At 41.1% G+C, this 14,781-nt stretch overlaps 1 protein-coding gene across 1 annotated transcript; it reads left to right on the top strand.

Annotated features, from left to right (window-relative positions):
* Window positions 1-4,236: 4,236 nt before the first annotated feature.
* On the top strand, window positions 4,237-13,520 carry LOC108698255 (serine/threonine-protein kinase Nek6). The gene is made up of 4 exons (XM_018229605.2): window positions 4,237-4,492; window positions 7,583-8,725; window positions 10,153-10,353; window positions 12,535-13,520. Exons 2-4 carry the CDS (start codon window positions 7,597-7,599, stop codon window positions 12,687-12,689), a joined length of 1,485 nt encoding a protein of 494 aa, XP_018085094.1. The 5' UTR covers window positions 4,237-4,492; window positions 7,583-7,596; the 3' UTR covers window positions 12,690-13,520.
* Window positions 13,521-14,781: the final 1,261 nt, after the last annotated feature.

Raw genomic sequence — 14,781 nt, forward strand, 5'->3', positions numbered from 1 at the left:
GTTTATATAAACTATAGTTGTCTTTTTAAGGCAAACAAATAACTTTTATCAGTGCAGGGCAACAGCACATTATATTTGAATTAATAAAATACACTTTAATTTCTTGATGTTACTGTTCCTTTAGCTATGCCATAGGACACTCATTCTGCTTTCTGGTTGCAGGGAATAGAAGAAGTCAGTAATTCACATAGCAATAACATCGTTGCACAGAAACGTATATTATATTAATCTTCAGCACACTGTAGGTGAGTCTCTTTTTAAAGGGTTGTAAAGTAAATTAACTTCTGGTATGATGTTGTGATATTGTAAGACAACAGTTTGCAATTTCAGGAGATATTGGTTTGCTAGGGTCCAAATGACCCTAGCACTATAAATAGGAGAGGGTCCAAAAAGTAAGATAAGAATAAAAAAATAAGAAAAATAATGAAGTTATAGCCTCACAAAGAAATAGTCTTGTAGCTGCCAGGGTCAGTGAACCATAGCTGAATGCTGTGAATATGCCTAAGATGAAGGCAAATAATTCAAAAACTATTAGAAAAAAAGAACAATTGAAATGTTGCTAATAATTTGCCATTGTATATCATAACTTAAAGGAAAACTCCCCCTTTCAAAGCAATTTTCTATATTCTCATAGTTCACAAGTGACTTACCAACTGCCTGCGCACCAGCCTGTAAGCCTTTCTGCGTCGTTGCTTATCATCTTTCATCCTGGATGCCACTTCCAGTTCTGTGGAGACCCACTGGGGAACCCTGAAATATCATATATGCAGATGGGCGTTTGCAGCACCATGATATTGATATGCCCTACTGCAATAACCCGTAGCAACCAGTCAGTCATTTGGTGCTACTATACTGACTGCAGTAGATTGTATCACACTGTCTATGTATATATATGAAGCAGTGCAAAATAATGGTGGAAAATCTGGTGTTCGCATGGCGTAAAATAAACACACGAAAAATTTATTTTACACAGCTTTTTTACAAAGTTTTTTGGCAAGTATGATAAATAGGCCCCTTTATCACTATTGTCTAGTAGCTCTATGTGTCTGCACCCTTAGGGAGCTAGCACACGGGCAGATTCGGGGAGATTTAGTTGCCTGGCGACTAATCGCCTCTTCTGCGGGGTGACAATCTCCCCGAACTGCCTTTGCATTGCCTGCCGCCTGCTATAATGACAAAACACTATCGTCAATGCGCTCGCGGCCCTTTGATTTCCGAAGTCGCCTGAAGTTGCCTCGAAACTTCGGGCGACTTCAAAAATCGAAGCACCGCAAGTGCATTGGCACTAGCATTTTGTCATTAAAGCAGGCGGCAGGCACGGCGAAGGCAGTTCAGGGAGATTGTCTCCCCGCAGAATACGCCATTAGTCGCAAAGGCGACTAAATCTCCCCAAATCTGCCCATGTGCTTGAGGCCTTAGGGCAATGGCACACCAGGAGATTTATCACCAGTGATAAATCTCTGCTTCTGCAGGCTACTAATCATTTCTCATCGGCAATAATGTGAATCACTGGTGGTAGAACTCACATTTGGCTTCAGTCTTTCACAATCGCTTGAAGTTTCCTCTTGAGGCAATTTCAAGCAGTTTTTGGGAGACTGAAGCAACACATATTTTTTACCACCAGCGATTCACGTTATTGCCGGTGGGAATGCTTTTACAGGAGATTAGTTGCCTGCAGAAGCAGAGATTCATCGCTGGAGTTAAAGTGGTAGTGATTGTTGAGGATAGGGCCGGGTTGTCAAGGGTGTCCCTTCAGTAGGTGGCTGTGAGGGGCGTACGGACTGGTTTGGATCAGGGGATGTTCATGTATATACCTGGGGAAAGTGAACACTCCCATCTAATAAAAAAAAGTCAGAAAAAAATAATTTCTGACTGATCAATTTGTACTAAGAGCTAATTTCAGTAATTCTATATTTTTTCCTCACTTACTTTGCCGGTAAATCTTTAAAACTGGCCCTGGTCTTAGTCTTTCTGGTTAAGCCTGGAGAAATAACAGCTAAGTAGTACACCAATTTACACATAACTATAACTTTTTAGAAAGTGCATTTATATTCATAATAAACAGTGTTGTGGATGTGGATTAGGGATGTAATTCCAGAAGAAGGGCCCTGGGGCAACACAGGAAGGCAGGGGCCTTAAACCTGTAAAAAACTATAAAGTTTCATCATTTCGCTCTCTAGCTGCTGAATGGCAAAGACTATGGAAGATGTAGGTCAACCAGAGCTGAAAAGTGGGGTCAAATAAGCATACAAATGCAACAAACACTCATACAGTGCAGGTAAGTGTGATATTAAGCACAGTCTATAAGAAAGCACTCACCCATATTTCTTACAAGCCTGATAAAACCTCTCCATGGAATTCAACAGTCTCTCCTGAGCAGCAGAGTGATTGTGGCCTACCCTCTGCTGCCCCACAAATGACCCAAAATTGATACAAGTCTCTAGACAGTTCTCATGTTAACCCTTCCAGGGAAAGAAACACTGAACGGAAAATAACGACAATGTGGAATAGTGATAATCTTCTAGTGCTTTATGCTTTTCACCCACTGAGCTAGACACACTTTGTTGTAATTCCTTTTAGAAAACATTTGTATCAAAGCTCTGTTTAACACTGGGTCATCTGAGTTGCTGGTACCAACTAGAACTGGGGTTACACCATGCCTGATGCCCAGACTTTACTACCTTACATTATGCTAGCTTTTTTGTAGGGGTGCCCCTTCCAGCTGTACAGAAGGTTACCTCATTGACATATATTCTTTTCTTTATTCAGCATATTAATACAAAGGACACTGTTTAAATTAAATATTTTTCAGTCACCCTTAGCATTGCCACCTGGACAGTATATTTCTAATTCTTTTATGTATTTTTATTTTAAATGGTGACTTTCATTGCATAATAGGGAGAAAGTGTTTTTTTCCAGTAATTATGGAAACCATAGTCACCCCCTGGGATTCTCACTGCAGGTACGGTTGCCACCTGACCGGTATTTTACCGGCCTGGCCGTTAAAAATTATGGTTGTACCATATGTTATTAATAGGGGAAAAAAGGTAAATATATAGGAAGGCCAGTATTTTTTTCCAGAAAAGGTGGCAACCCTAACTGCAGGTGATGTAGGCGAACAAAACCAACTATCTCTGGCACTGCCAATTTGTTAGGCACCCCTCAGTGGCCTATCTCCTGCTCTGGGCCTGGCAGCACATCTAACTATGCAGAACAGAGAATGTATTTTTTTCTTATAACTCTTTATTTATAACAGTTGTATGTTCAATGTCGGACTGACCCACCGGGATACCAGGAAAACTTCCGGTGGGCCTAGGTGTCAGTAGGGTTGCCACCTTTTCTGGAAAAAAATACAGGCCTTTCTATATATTTATCTTTTTTCCCTATTAATAACATTGGGATCAACCATCATTTTTACCAGCCAGGCCGGTAAAATATCGGCCAGGTGGCAACCCTAGGTGTCAGTGGGCCCTCATTCTTCTAAACATTTGGCCTATTTCAAAAGGTGAAATAGATTAAATAATAGATTATAATATGTAAAGAAAAGACACTAGGAGAATAGAGGTTGAGTGAGGAAGAATAATAGTACTGAGAGTGGGCCCCTGGTCTACGGTTTTTGGGTGGGCCCCTTGTCTAAGGTTTTTGGGTGGGCCCCTGGTCTATGATTTTTGAGTGGGCCCCTGGTCTATGGTTTTTGAGTGGGCCCCTGGTCTAAGGTTTTTGGGTGGGCCCCTGGTCTAAGGTTTTTGGGTGGGACCCTGGTCTAAGGTTTTTGGGGGGCCCCATGTCTATGGTTTTTGGGTGGGCCCCTGTTGTCCCAGTCCGACACTGTGTATGTTACATAAGTCAAATTGAAAATAGTAAAGTAAGCAAATAAAGTAAATAAGAAAATAAAAGCAATATAATAATGCAATACAGTACTAAATAAAATCATATTTAGATCACAAGAGAATGTATTTATTAAAGAAGAGGATCCCCAGCCCTGTTCTTATATAGTTCAAAAGTTTTGGCTTTTTTTTTTAAAGACCTGTAAAAAAAAAAAACAGTTCAGCTGCTTCAAGATATTGGACAGTATGGGGAATCTAATGACTATACTCTGGACCCATGAACACCTTGAAGTTGAACATGGCTTTTCCTCATGAAAATGACTTTTCCTCCTATTATTATTTATATGTGAAATCAAAACACCTCTGATGTAGATAATACATAATGTGTGTATAAAACCAGTCTGGGGCCAGTTGGTGAGCGTGTCTGTGTGTAATGTCTGACACTTTCCAGTACACAGGCCTCTTTGGCAGCGCAGCCTTTCGGAGCATGAGAATCCTCGGTTTCCCTGGAGATAGAACACAGCCCCGGGACGCCTGCCGTAACCTGATCCGGGGAATGAACAGCAGTTAGAGGCGGCGGGGACTATATTCCAGACTGAGGGGAATACACAGCGAGGCACCATCCCTATAATCACACAGCAGCAACACTGAATCGCGGGGAGCAGGTACTGATTGGGGGGTTTTGCTCTAATTTGATTACTGGCGCAATGGACTTTATTTCAAAGGGCCTTGTGCGATGGGATTGGAGGGAACTATAATCAGAAGTTGTGCTGTGTGTGTGTGTAACTTTGGGCAGCGTATGTGTGTAATAAAGCATATTTGCTTTCAGATCGTGTCGTTCTCGGCACACAGCTCTGTAACTTGTTTACGTCGTCGCTGCTGTTTGTTATGGGGGTGGGGCGGCCGGGAAGCATCTCTTCTTGGCATGACACAGTGAGGCTTTAGGTGCAGCTGTATCCTCTTCCCTTCCTCCCTATAAAGCCGTATACTAGACTGCCTCTGAATACACACTCTGAATACACACTGGCTCTTTTGAGCCCTGTCACGCACTATTGACCTCAATGTAGAGAAAGCAGATCATGACTGCTGGGGGCAGCTGGTACAGAAGCTGATTTATTTAGGGGCCCTAAAATGAGGTAGCTGTGGGCCCAGTAACATGTAGCTGCTCAGTGGAAGGTGCAGGTGGCTGGTGAAGAGATACTTTCTCACTATTGAACAGTGTTATCTCCCATGCAGTGGTAGGGGAGCTGTGTACACTTTTCTTTTCTCTGTATTGTTTCTGCGCAAGGAGGAGGAGGAGCAGCAGCCCCACCCAGGAAGTGCTGGGAGAGAGAAGCAGTACAGTAGTGATGTGCGGGTCGTCCCGATACCCACGGGTTCTGGTCGACCTTGCACTGCTTCTCGCGGGTGGAGCTCTTCTCTTGCTCTCCCCGCCCGCCACCTTCAAATGCCGGGTTCCAGTTTTATAGCCTCGCGTCTGCTCGCCCCGCCCCTTTTGTGATGTCATTGGCGGGCGGGTCTATAAAAGGACAGGCACGGGCTGGAGCAGGACGGGTTAGGGTCCAGTGCGGCTCAGGAAAACCCTGACCCGCACATGACTACAGTACTGGTATGGGACCCTGTTATCCAGAATGCTTGGGACCTGGGGTTTTCCGGATAACGGATCTTTCCGCAATTTGGGTCTCCATGCCTTAAGTCGACTAGAAATTCATTTAAGCATTAAATAAACCCAATAGGCTGGTTTTGCTTCCAATAAGGATTAATTATATCTCAGTTGGGATCAAGTACAAGCTACTGTTTTATTATTACAGAGAAAAAGCAAATCATTTTAAAAAATTTGGATTATTTGAATAAAATGGAGTCTATGGGAGACAGCCATTCTGTAATTCGGAGCTTTCTGGATATTGGGTTTCCAGATAAGGGATCCTATACCTGTACAAGTAAGGTGCTGCAAACTCCCAGAGTTTTCTGTTTGGGAAAATCATTAGGGATCCCTAAGTGCAGCACACTCTCTTTAGGGTGCTGAAGGAAAGGGGTTCCTTCTCAGGGGTCTGAAGAGCAAAGCATGCTCATCTTAGGGCTTTCTGCTCAGGACTTTGAAGCAACTGCCACATAAGTGGGGACTCTCATCAGCAGCTCAGATATTACCAGCTGTTTTATTTGAGTGAAGTTGCTCCTGGCTGGCAGGCTGCCTATATCACTGTAATTTAAATGTATAGTGTTCTGCCAATAAATCCATCAGCCTTTCCAATGTGTATTGTGGATCATTGGTGTTCCAAGGGAAGGGGTATTACACTTTTACAGTGACACGCCATTTTATAGTGCACCTGCTCTCCCATTTAGCGGAGGCACAGGACTCCTGTAGCGCCACACACAATTAAATGTGTGTTAGATCATGCAGAAGAGGGCTATACAGTAATAAAGCATTAAATATATTTAAAATGTGGGCCTTACAGGTACATGACCACCATTCGGCATCATATTGTTCCTACCATCCTGGAGATAGAAAGAAACATACGTACATCACATGCATACAAATACCTCACTGAGAAATACATGTCCACAAAACTACAGGTCCTGGGTTGAATCGCCTTTTTGGGCACCTTCATAAACTAGGGCAGAATTTTTTCTGACCTTTTTCCTTTCCAGCTTCCCTTTTCCCCTTAGGCTCGTCTTAGCTCATAACAAAATTACAGATCTATGGGGAGGTGGCTGTAACAATCATTCACCAATGTTGCAGTCGGGGATAGTACCCCTTTTATTAGTTGGTGGCATTAATAAAAGGGGTACTATCCCCGACTGCAACATTGGTGTGTGCGGACCGTTTTTCGAAACTACAAAGCAATAAGGTGACCTGGCAAGGTCAACGGTGGACCAGCACTACTACGCAGAAAAAGTGGAAGGAGGTGTGCGGTAATACAAAGTTTCATTGTAACAATCATTCAGCCATAGCCACAAGAATATGTAGGGTAGCCAAAAATTGTTGCAACCTGTGCTACATTGGAAGGGGGCAATAATATGTATACATGCTGAAACTATAAGTAAGCAGTGATATATTTGGCATGAGTCTGGCACTTTGCACATGGGGTGGATTTTGGTAATAATATGCACACATGAGTTTTTTTGGTCTGTCTTGGCTTTTGAAAAATGCATTGTGTTCCAATTATTTCTGATGAACACTGTATTTGGCTTCCTTGGTACTGTGCCAGTCACAGTGATAGATGTAAAGAGTCCCATAGAAAACAGCAAAACCTTTTTTTCTGTTAACCTCTTCATTTAATTTCATATGTTAAGCAGAGCTATTCCAAGTAGCTGAACATTGAGCTAGTAAATACTCTCTGCAGGGGAGACTCCCATAGTGACATTAGCATAAAGCATTTTTCCTGCTTTTGCTGGACAACAGTTCTGAGAATCCTATAATAGATATTTAATTATGATTTAAAATATGCTGGATATTCTAGTCTAGCAATGTCTTAGGAAAGAATAGGAAATGCTGGCCTAAGGTATTAGTAAAATCCCCTATATTTCATGACAACCGAGATGTGATACTTTCTTCCTTGTGGAAAAAGGAGAACTATATTATATATATATATATATATATATATATATATATATATATATATATATATAACTAGCAGCTTTACCTGGCTTCTTTTCTTTATAAACAAAGAAATCATGAGTGTTTTAGCTTATAGATAGCAGTTTTTGTAATAACGTCTTTTTTTTAATCTATTATTATCTATTTGGTGCTGCAGCTTATGGAACCATTATGGAGAACTATGAAAAAATACTGAAGATAGGGAGAGGGGCAACGGCTGAAGTCTTCCTTATGAGGAATAGAGAGACCAAAAAAAATTATGCAGTGAAAAAAATAAAGATAGATGAATCCAAACAACTGAGAACCAAAGAGTCCATTCTTCAAGAAGCAACCATTTTAGGCAAGCTTGTGCATCCCCATGTAGTGGCATGTCATGAATGTATCTGTGATGAAGAGGACGAGCACATATTCATTGTGCAGGACTATTGTGATGGTGGGACATTAGATGACCGCATCAAACAAAGAAATGGTTCCTTGTTCCCTGAAGACACCGTCATGGACTGGTTTATCCAGCTGACAATGGCTGTTCAGTATATCCATTCAATGAAGATCCTCCACAGAGACATCAAGACTTCTAATGTGTTTCTCACCAAAAAGGGAATGGTTCGGCTTGGAGATTTTGGCATCTCCAAAGTCATGAGTAGTACCATGGATATGGCAAGCACATGCGTGGGAACTCCATATTACCTGAGTCCAGAACTCTGCCAGGATATTCCCTACAGTTCCAAAACAGATATTTGGGCGCTTGGTTGCCTTCTTTATGAGATGTGTGCTTTAAAGCCAGCTTTCAACGCCACAAACTTAATAAGTCTTTTCTTCAAAATTGTAAAAGGGGAGTATCCACCTCTCTCTGACTGTTACTCTACAGACTTGCATAACTTGGTCAAAACTATTCTGGATAAGTGCCCCGAGTCTAGACCCAGTGCAAGCTGCATTTTGAACCTATCCTTTGTTCAGGAACAACTGAAACTCTTTATACAGAAACATGAGTCCCAGCTGTATAAACAGACTGCCAGTAAAAAAGAGAGCACATCTCCACAAGAAAACAGAAGCAAAACATCCGTGGGCCATCACGATGAGGCAAAAGATAACTTTAGGCCAAAATCTGCCCCACCTGGTCCTTACAAGCCTGATGTCACCAAGTGTGAACTGTGGGACCAGGAAGAGCTATCAAGCACAGGAGATAGATCTGAATATTCAGAAGACTTTGATGACAATGAGAGTATATCGTCTGTAGAGGAAAATCTAGAAGGGGAAACTTCTACCCCTTGTGAGAATGAGGATATTCCAGAAGAAATAGGTTTGTTTTAAGATTCTTCATGGAGCATGGAGTGTTATGATGCTTACTGATATTACTACAGGTATGGGACCTGTTATCCAGAATGCTCAGGACCTGGGGTTTTCTGAATAACAGATCTTTCTGTAATTTGATGAATTATATTTTAGTTGGGATTAAGGTAATGTTTCATTATTAAAGAGGAAAAGGAAATCATTTGTAAAAATTTTTATAAAATGGAGTCTATGGGGCAAATTCCCTAAGTGGCGCTAATTCGCTAGCATCCGCTTCGCCCGCATTGCAACACTTCGCCAGGCGTAATTTCGCCCAGACAACCCTAATTCCCTAAAATGTGAAGTTGCGTCCAGAGTGCTGAATGCTGGCGAAGATGCACTAGCGTTAATTCGGTAATTTGCATACGGCGGTAAGTTAAAGTTGAATGGACGTTTATGTTTCATCAAATACATTACATTACACAAGCCCAGGGAACCTTAATAAAAGAAAATAGAGTTGTTATATTGCCCTACACATGAGCCCAGTGTATAGTTTATGTGCCATATGTTAGGAAATGTAGGGGGGAAGCCGGTTACCCCAAGAAAAATTTACGCTGTTTTGCAGTCTATCACGCATTTTTTGGGAAAATTTTCAACAAAATTTTGAGGAAGTCTTATCCACTCTATTGCACTTCACCTGGTCTGAGGTGGCGAAGGCAAGTCCGGCGTAAGAGGAAACGTTCAGTAAAATCCGCATCTTACTGAATTTGTGGAGTCCCTTCACCAGAACAAAAATTTGCCTGGAGTACGAATGATCGCTAGTGTGTGTCTCTTTCGCTAGCGAAGTTAGGCCTGCGCCCATTAGGGAATTAGCGAAGTACCGAAATGACGTCACGCTGGCGAATTAATGCTAGCGTTAGCTACTTCGCCCTTTAGGGAATCTGCCCCTATGGGAGATGGTATTTCCCTAATTTGGAGATTTTTGGATAATTGGTTTCTGGATAACAGATCCCATACCTTTACTAAGAAAATACTATTTACAAGGTTTTAACAGTTCGCTTTTTACGATTTTTTTCACAATTGCATCTGCATCCTTGCAGAGTGTTCCAGGTCTTTTAGCAGCTGCAGGTTGTCACACTTACTACTACAGTATGTATGTAAGAAATTCTGATTGATAGTTTTTCATCATATCTATTTTGCAAATAATGACACAAACTATAGGGTAATTTCAGAATGGATCTGGAGATTCACTCATTAAATGGAAATCAGAATTTTATTTTAAGTGTAACTAAACCTCTAGACCCAACTTTGTTCTGTTTGCATCAAACTAGATTGCTGCTAGTTTGCTTTCTTACTCTGATGGCAATATTCTTTAATACACGCAACTGGGACAGTTTTTTTAATTCTGTATGTATACATATATAATATGTCATGATATAATTTTTTGCACTTGCCCAGATCCTGTTAATGATGAAGGTGAGCCAGAATACCCAGATGACTTTGAGGAGCTTGAGGGAAATACGCTGGAGTTGGTGGTCAGTCATGCTCGGTCAGCAATGGAAGTTGAGGCAGACAATGAGACTTTTCAGGATGATAATGGAGAGAAAGACATGCATTCTCTATCAACAACACTGAAGACTATACGCCAGCAGTGTATTGGTAAGGGAGTATTTTAGATATCAGCAGGTTCAGGCAGATGCAGAATAATAATGCAATAGGTTGTATGTTTATGATATTATCTTGATATTTAAATAATTGATTTGGAATTAAAGAGCAAGTGCTACAAACAGGGGACCCGGACTAAATAGTGTAAAATCCGGGAAAATGTAAAACCCAGGAAAAGTGTTAAATTAACTTACTCAAAGGATATAAGCATTAAAGTCAGTTTTTCTTTGAAATACAATATTTAATGTGTTACGGGTAAAGCATTACAGCATTAATAGTACACTATGGGGGGTGGGGGGGGCAAGACCTCTCTGTCACATGCACAACCTAAAGCCATAAGTGATTTGTGCAGGACTGTATAGAATTTAATTAAAAGAAGGGAGGGGTATGTGTATGGATGCTGGGTTTTCATTTGGAGGGGTTGAACTTGATGGACTTTGTCTTTTTTCAACAACTAACTGCTGATGGTTGTTATGGATAACTGCCCTGGGGATGCTGCGTCTGAAGAGATATTGTCATGCCTAGCACATATATGGGGCAAATTCACTAACCTGTGGTGTTGCGCTAGCGCAGGCTTCGCCACACTTCGCCAGGCGAAGTTTCACCAGGGCGCGCTAATTCACTAAAATCCGAAGTTGCACTCAGGGAGGCGAAAGGTAGCGAAGTTGCGCTAGCGTTAATTCGTCAAGGAAACCACAGTTACGCTAGCGATGGCTAATTTGCATACGGCACCAAGTTAAAGTACAATGGTGGTATACTGTATGTAGCAGCAAATACATTACACTACACAAGCCTGCGAAAGCTTCATAAAATAAAATAGAGGTGTTATATTGCCCTACACATGTGCCCACTGTATAGTTTAGGTGCCATATGTTAGGAAATGTAGGGGGGAAGGAGGGTACCCAAAAAAAATATACGATCTTTTTCAGCCTATCACCCTTAAAAAAAGGGAAAGACGCCAGCGTTTTTTGGGACTTTCAACTTTTTTTGAAGCAATCCCTATCTACTCTATTGCATTTCACGTGGTCTGAGGTGGCGATGGCAAGTCTGGCGCAAGAGGTAATGTTCAGTAAAATGCGCAAGTTAGTAAATTAACGTAGTTACGTCCCTTCGTCATAGTGCAACTTCGTCTGGCGTAAGGGTGCGAAGTAGCACTAGAGTAGGTCCACGCTAGCGAATTTACGCCAGCACCCGTTAGTAAATCGGCAAAGTAACAAAATCACGTCACGCTGGCGAATTTGTGCTTGCACTTTAGTGAATTTGCCCCATAAGCTTTAGTATGCTAATATGTTTTACAGAACAGAAAAAATGTTTAGAAATAGAAATGTGTCCTTTAGGGTAGGGGCACACGGCGCGATTTCGCCGCGATTCTGCGCTAAGCGAGTTGTTGCTGCGTTTTTTAAGCCGAAATAGCTTTGCTAACTTTGGCGCTGGCGTCAATGCAAATCGCGGCGAAATCGCTGCGCTAATTCACACGCGGCGATTCGTTTTCTATTGTCGTCCGAAGTTGCCTCGCTGGGCGTTTCCGGGCGACAGTAGAAAAAGAATCGCCGCGTGTGAATTAGCGCAGCGATTTCGCCGCGATTTGCATTGACGCCAGCGCCAAAGTTAGCAAAGCTATTTCGGCTTAAAAAACGCAGCGACAACTCGCCCAGCGCAGAATCGCGGCGAAATCGCGCCGTGTGCCCCTAGCCTTAAAATGAACACTACACCTTCAGCCTTGTTCTGATGATTAAGTCCAAATAATGTCACAGCTCACTCCATTCACTGCCAGATCACACTTCTTGTAATGAGATTATGGGATTATGAACACAATAGGAGCACTGTGGGAGGTAATATGGATCTTGTGGACAGCCTGACAGTAGTCACAATAACTGCAAGCTAAGCCAGTAATAACTTTAAAGAAGCTTGGGAAAAATAAACCCAATGGAAATTAAATAAGCATTCAGCTCTTAATATTTCCATTAGGTAAACGCAGAGGGAAAATATAAAACAAATGAATATTGTTTTTTTTTTTTTAATCCTGTTCTGCTCCACAGGGTTACATGTAATTTGGGAAACATAGGGCTGCCATGTTGGTACATCTGTGTCAACACCATAGATTCTATGGCATATGAAGAGTTAAGGTTTCTAATTATACCTATAACATCTAATGAGATCTCGTCCTCTTCACAGGAGATGTTGGACAGTCATTATATGATGAAATCTCCCACCATTTTCTGAAAGGTTTAACCCCCGTAGACCTCGAGCCACAATTTGAACACAGAATGGGACCAGACAGACTTGAGACCTGCTACCTTCTGTTCAATATGGACCAGGAGCCATCTTGAATTTTTTTCTGATGCTTAACATTGTCATTATGTATAACCTTAGGAAATATTCTGCCATGAACACAACATAGCTTAACCTTGGCAGCGGCAACTCTGAACAAACTGATATTTAAAGGAGAACAAAACCCTAAAAATATTTTATATACTGACCAGCCTAAAGTTTCATATTCTCAATAGCAGCAATGATCCAGGACTTCAAACTTGTCACAGGTGGTCACTATCTTGGAAAATGTATGCAATATCAGTGGGCTCTTAGCTGCTGTTGAGAAGCTACGCTTAGGGGTCGTCACAAATTATCAAGCAGAAAATAAGGTTTGTCTATAATATAAACTGATGCTACAGGGCTGATTATTAAATTCTGATGCTAGTTGCACTGGTTTCTGTGCTGCCATGTAGCAATTACCTGTATTAATTACTAATCAGCCTTATATTGTGACATGCATATTCTAAGTGAACTGTATATTTTGAGTCGCTGCCTAAACTCAGGTAACTGACAGCAGCACAGAGCATGTGCAGTGAATCAGCAGAAAATAAGACGGGTAGCTACTGTTGCATCTACAGAGATGCAGATCTTCCCTGCAAAAGGACTGTGGTTGCCTTGGGCTGGTACAGAAGCCCAAAACGTAATGTACAACATTTCTAGCCTACTTCTTTAGTTAGGCTTTAGTTCTCCTTTAAAATTCATCACTCCTTCCATATAGCAGAATTATCTTTGCTGCTAAAGCTATGTTGCTGCCAATACCTACACCTACAGTACAATACAGTTTGACATGGTATTTTCCATTTCTGTTAAGAATATAGTTTAAATAAAGTTGTTTTTTTACATCATAACTCTTAACATTGTACATATGATTATGTGACATATTTAAAGGGATACTGTCATGGGGAAAAAAAAAAAAATTCAAAATGAATCAGTTAATAGTGCTGCTCCAGCAGAATTCTACTCTGAAATCCATTTCTCAAAAGAGCAAACATATTTTTTTATATTCAATTTTGAAATCTGACATGGGGCTAGACATATTGTCAATTTCCCAGCTGCCCCAAGTCAGGATCCCTTTAAGGAACTTGAGTATTTTTTTTTTTATTTAACTTGTCCTGTCTATCCTAAAGGTGTCCTGAGTTGACAATTTCTGATAATTAGTCCAGAATTACTCCAAGAGGGGGGCCAACCCCTTAATCAGTTGCAAACTACAATTTGATCACTTCACAGTTGACCAGCTGAAAAAAGGAAAGCCAGAGATCACTGAGTTTCATCATTTGGTGAATGCAGGTAGACAATGCCATAACCTATGGAAGAGCTACAGTTATTTTTAAATGAAAAGGCTAAAAAACGAGTACTTTCAATTTTTTCTAAAATAAAGGTGACTGCTCTTTGGTTACTATGACTTTCTCATCAGCAATCACAATTTTTCTTGAATATGGGGCAAGATTTCTATAACAAAAGTGTACCAATTACCTTTCTTTTTATGCCTCTTTCTATTTAACTTCCAGTCATTTCTAATACTGCCTGGTTGCTAATGACAATGGCTTCTCTATAGTTTAAAGACAGAGTAAAAAGAGTTCAAGAAGCATAAAAAGCCCTTTAAATATATGGAAGAATTAGAAGAATTTTGATGACTGCAACATACTAAAAGTTTATTTTTATGTTAACATTAAAAGGACAATATACCATTCGTTTACCAAAGTTGCCTCACAAGGAAACTTCAGAAAATGAAGTGATCCTAGTGCCATCCCGCCGGCAATTTAGATTCTAGCCAACGGGAGGCAGTTCGGGAAGATTAGTTGCCCTGAAGAAGAGGAGATTTGTCGCTGAATCTCCCATAAAGCTCCCCATAGACTTGAAGCCGAACGACCGATTTTAGCGAAGTCCGACCAATCCTTAGAAATTATCATGCGGTTAGTGGGATTCAAACGATCGTACATCTTACGATTTTTCGGCCGATTTGTCAGGAAATTGATCGGCCAGGTTAAAAAATCTTTGTCGGTCCCAGTGCAATATATCTATCTATGTTTGCAGGGCCAAGCAGGCAGCTCCCCTTTGTTTTCCTGGCAAATTTGTCTTTTTAGTTGATGGTCTTAGTTAAAAAATCGT

The sequence above is a fragment of the Xenopus laevis genome, chromosome 8L (genome assembly GCF_017654675.1).
Source record: "Xenopus laevis strain J_2021 chromosome 8L, Xenopus_laevis_v10.1, whole genome shotgun sequence".
Lineage (NCBI taxonomy): Eukaryota > Metazoa > Chordata > Amphibia > Anura > Pipidae > Xenopus > Xenopus laevis.

Excerpts from the sequence above, each read along its gene's own strand:
- LOC108698255 (XM_018229605.2), top strand. The coding sequence starts at position 7,597 with ATGGAGAACTATGAAAAAATACTGAAGATAGGGAGAGGGGCAACGGCT. Across the intron at positions 8,726-10,152 it reads GGATATTCCAGAAGAAATAG|ATCCTGTTAATGATGAAGGT; the intron begins GTTTGTTTTAAG and ends GCACTTGCCCAG. Across the intron at positions 10,354-12,534 it reads TATACGCCAGCAGTGTATTG|GAGATGTTGGACAGTCATTA; the intron begins GTAAGGGAGTAT and ends TCCTCTTCACAG.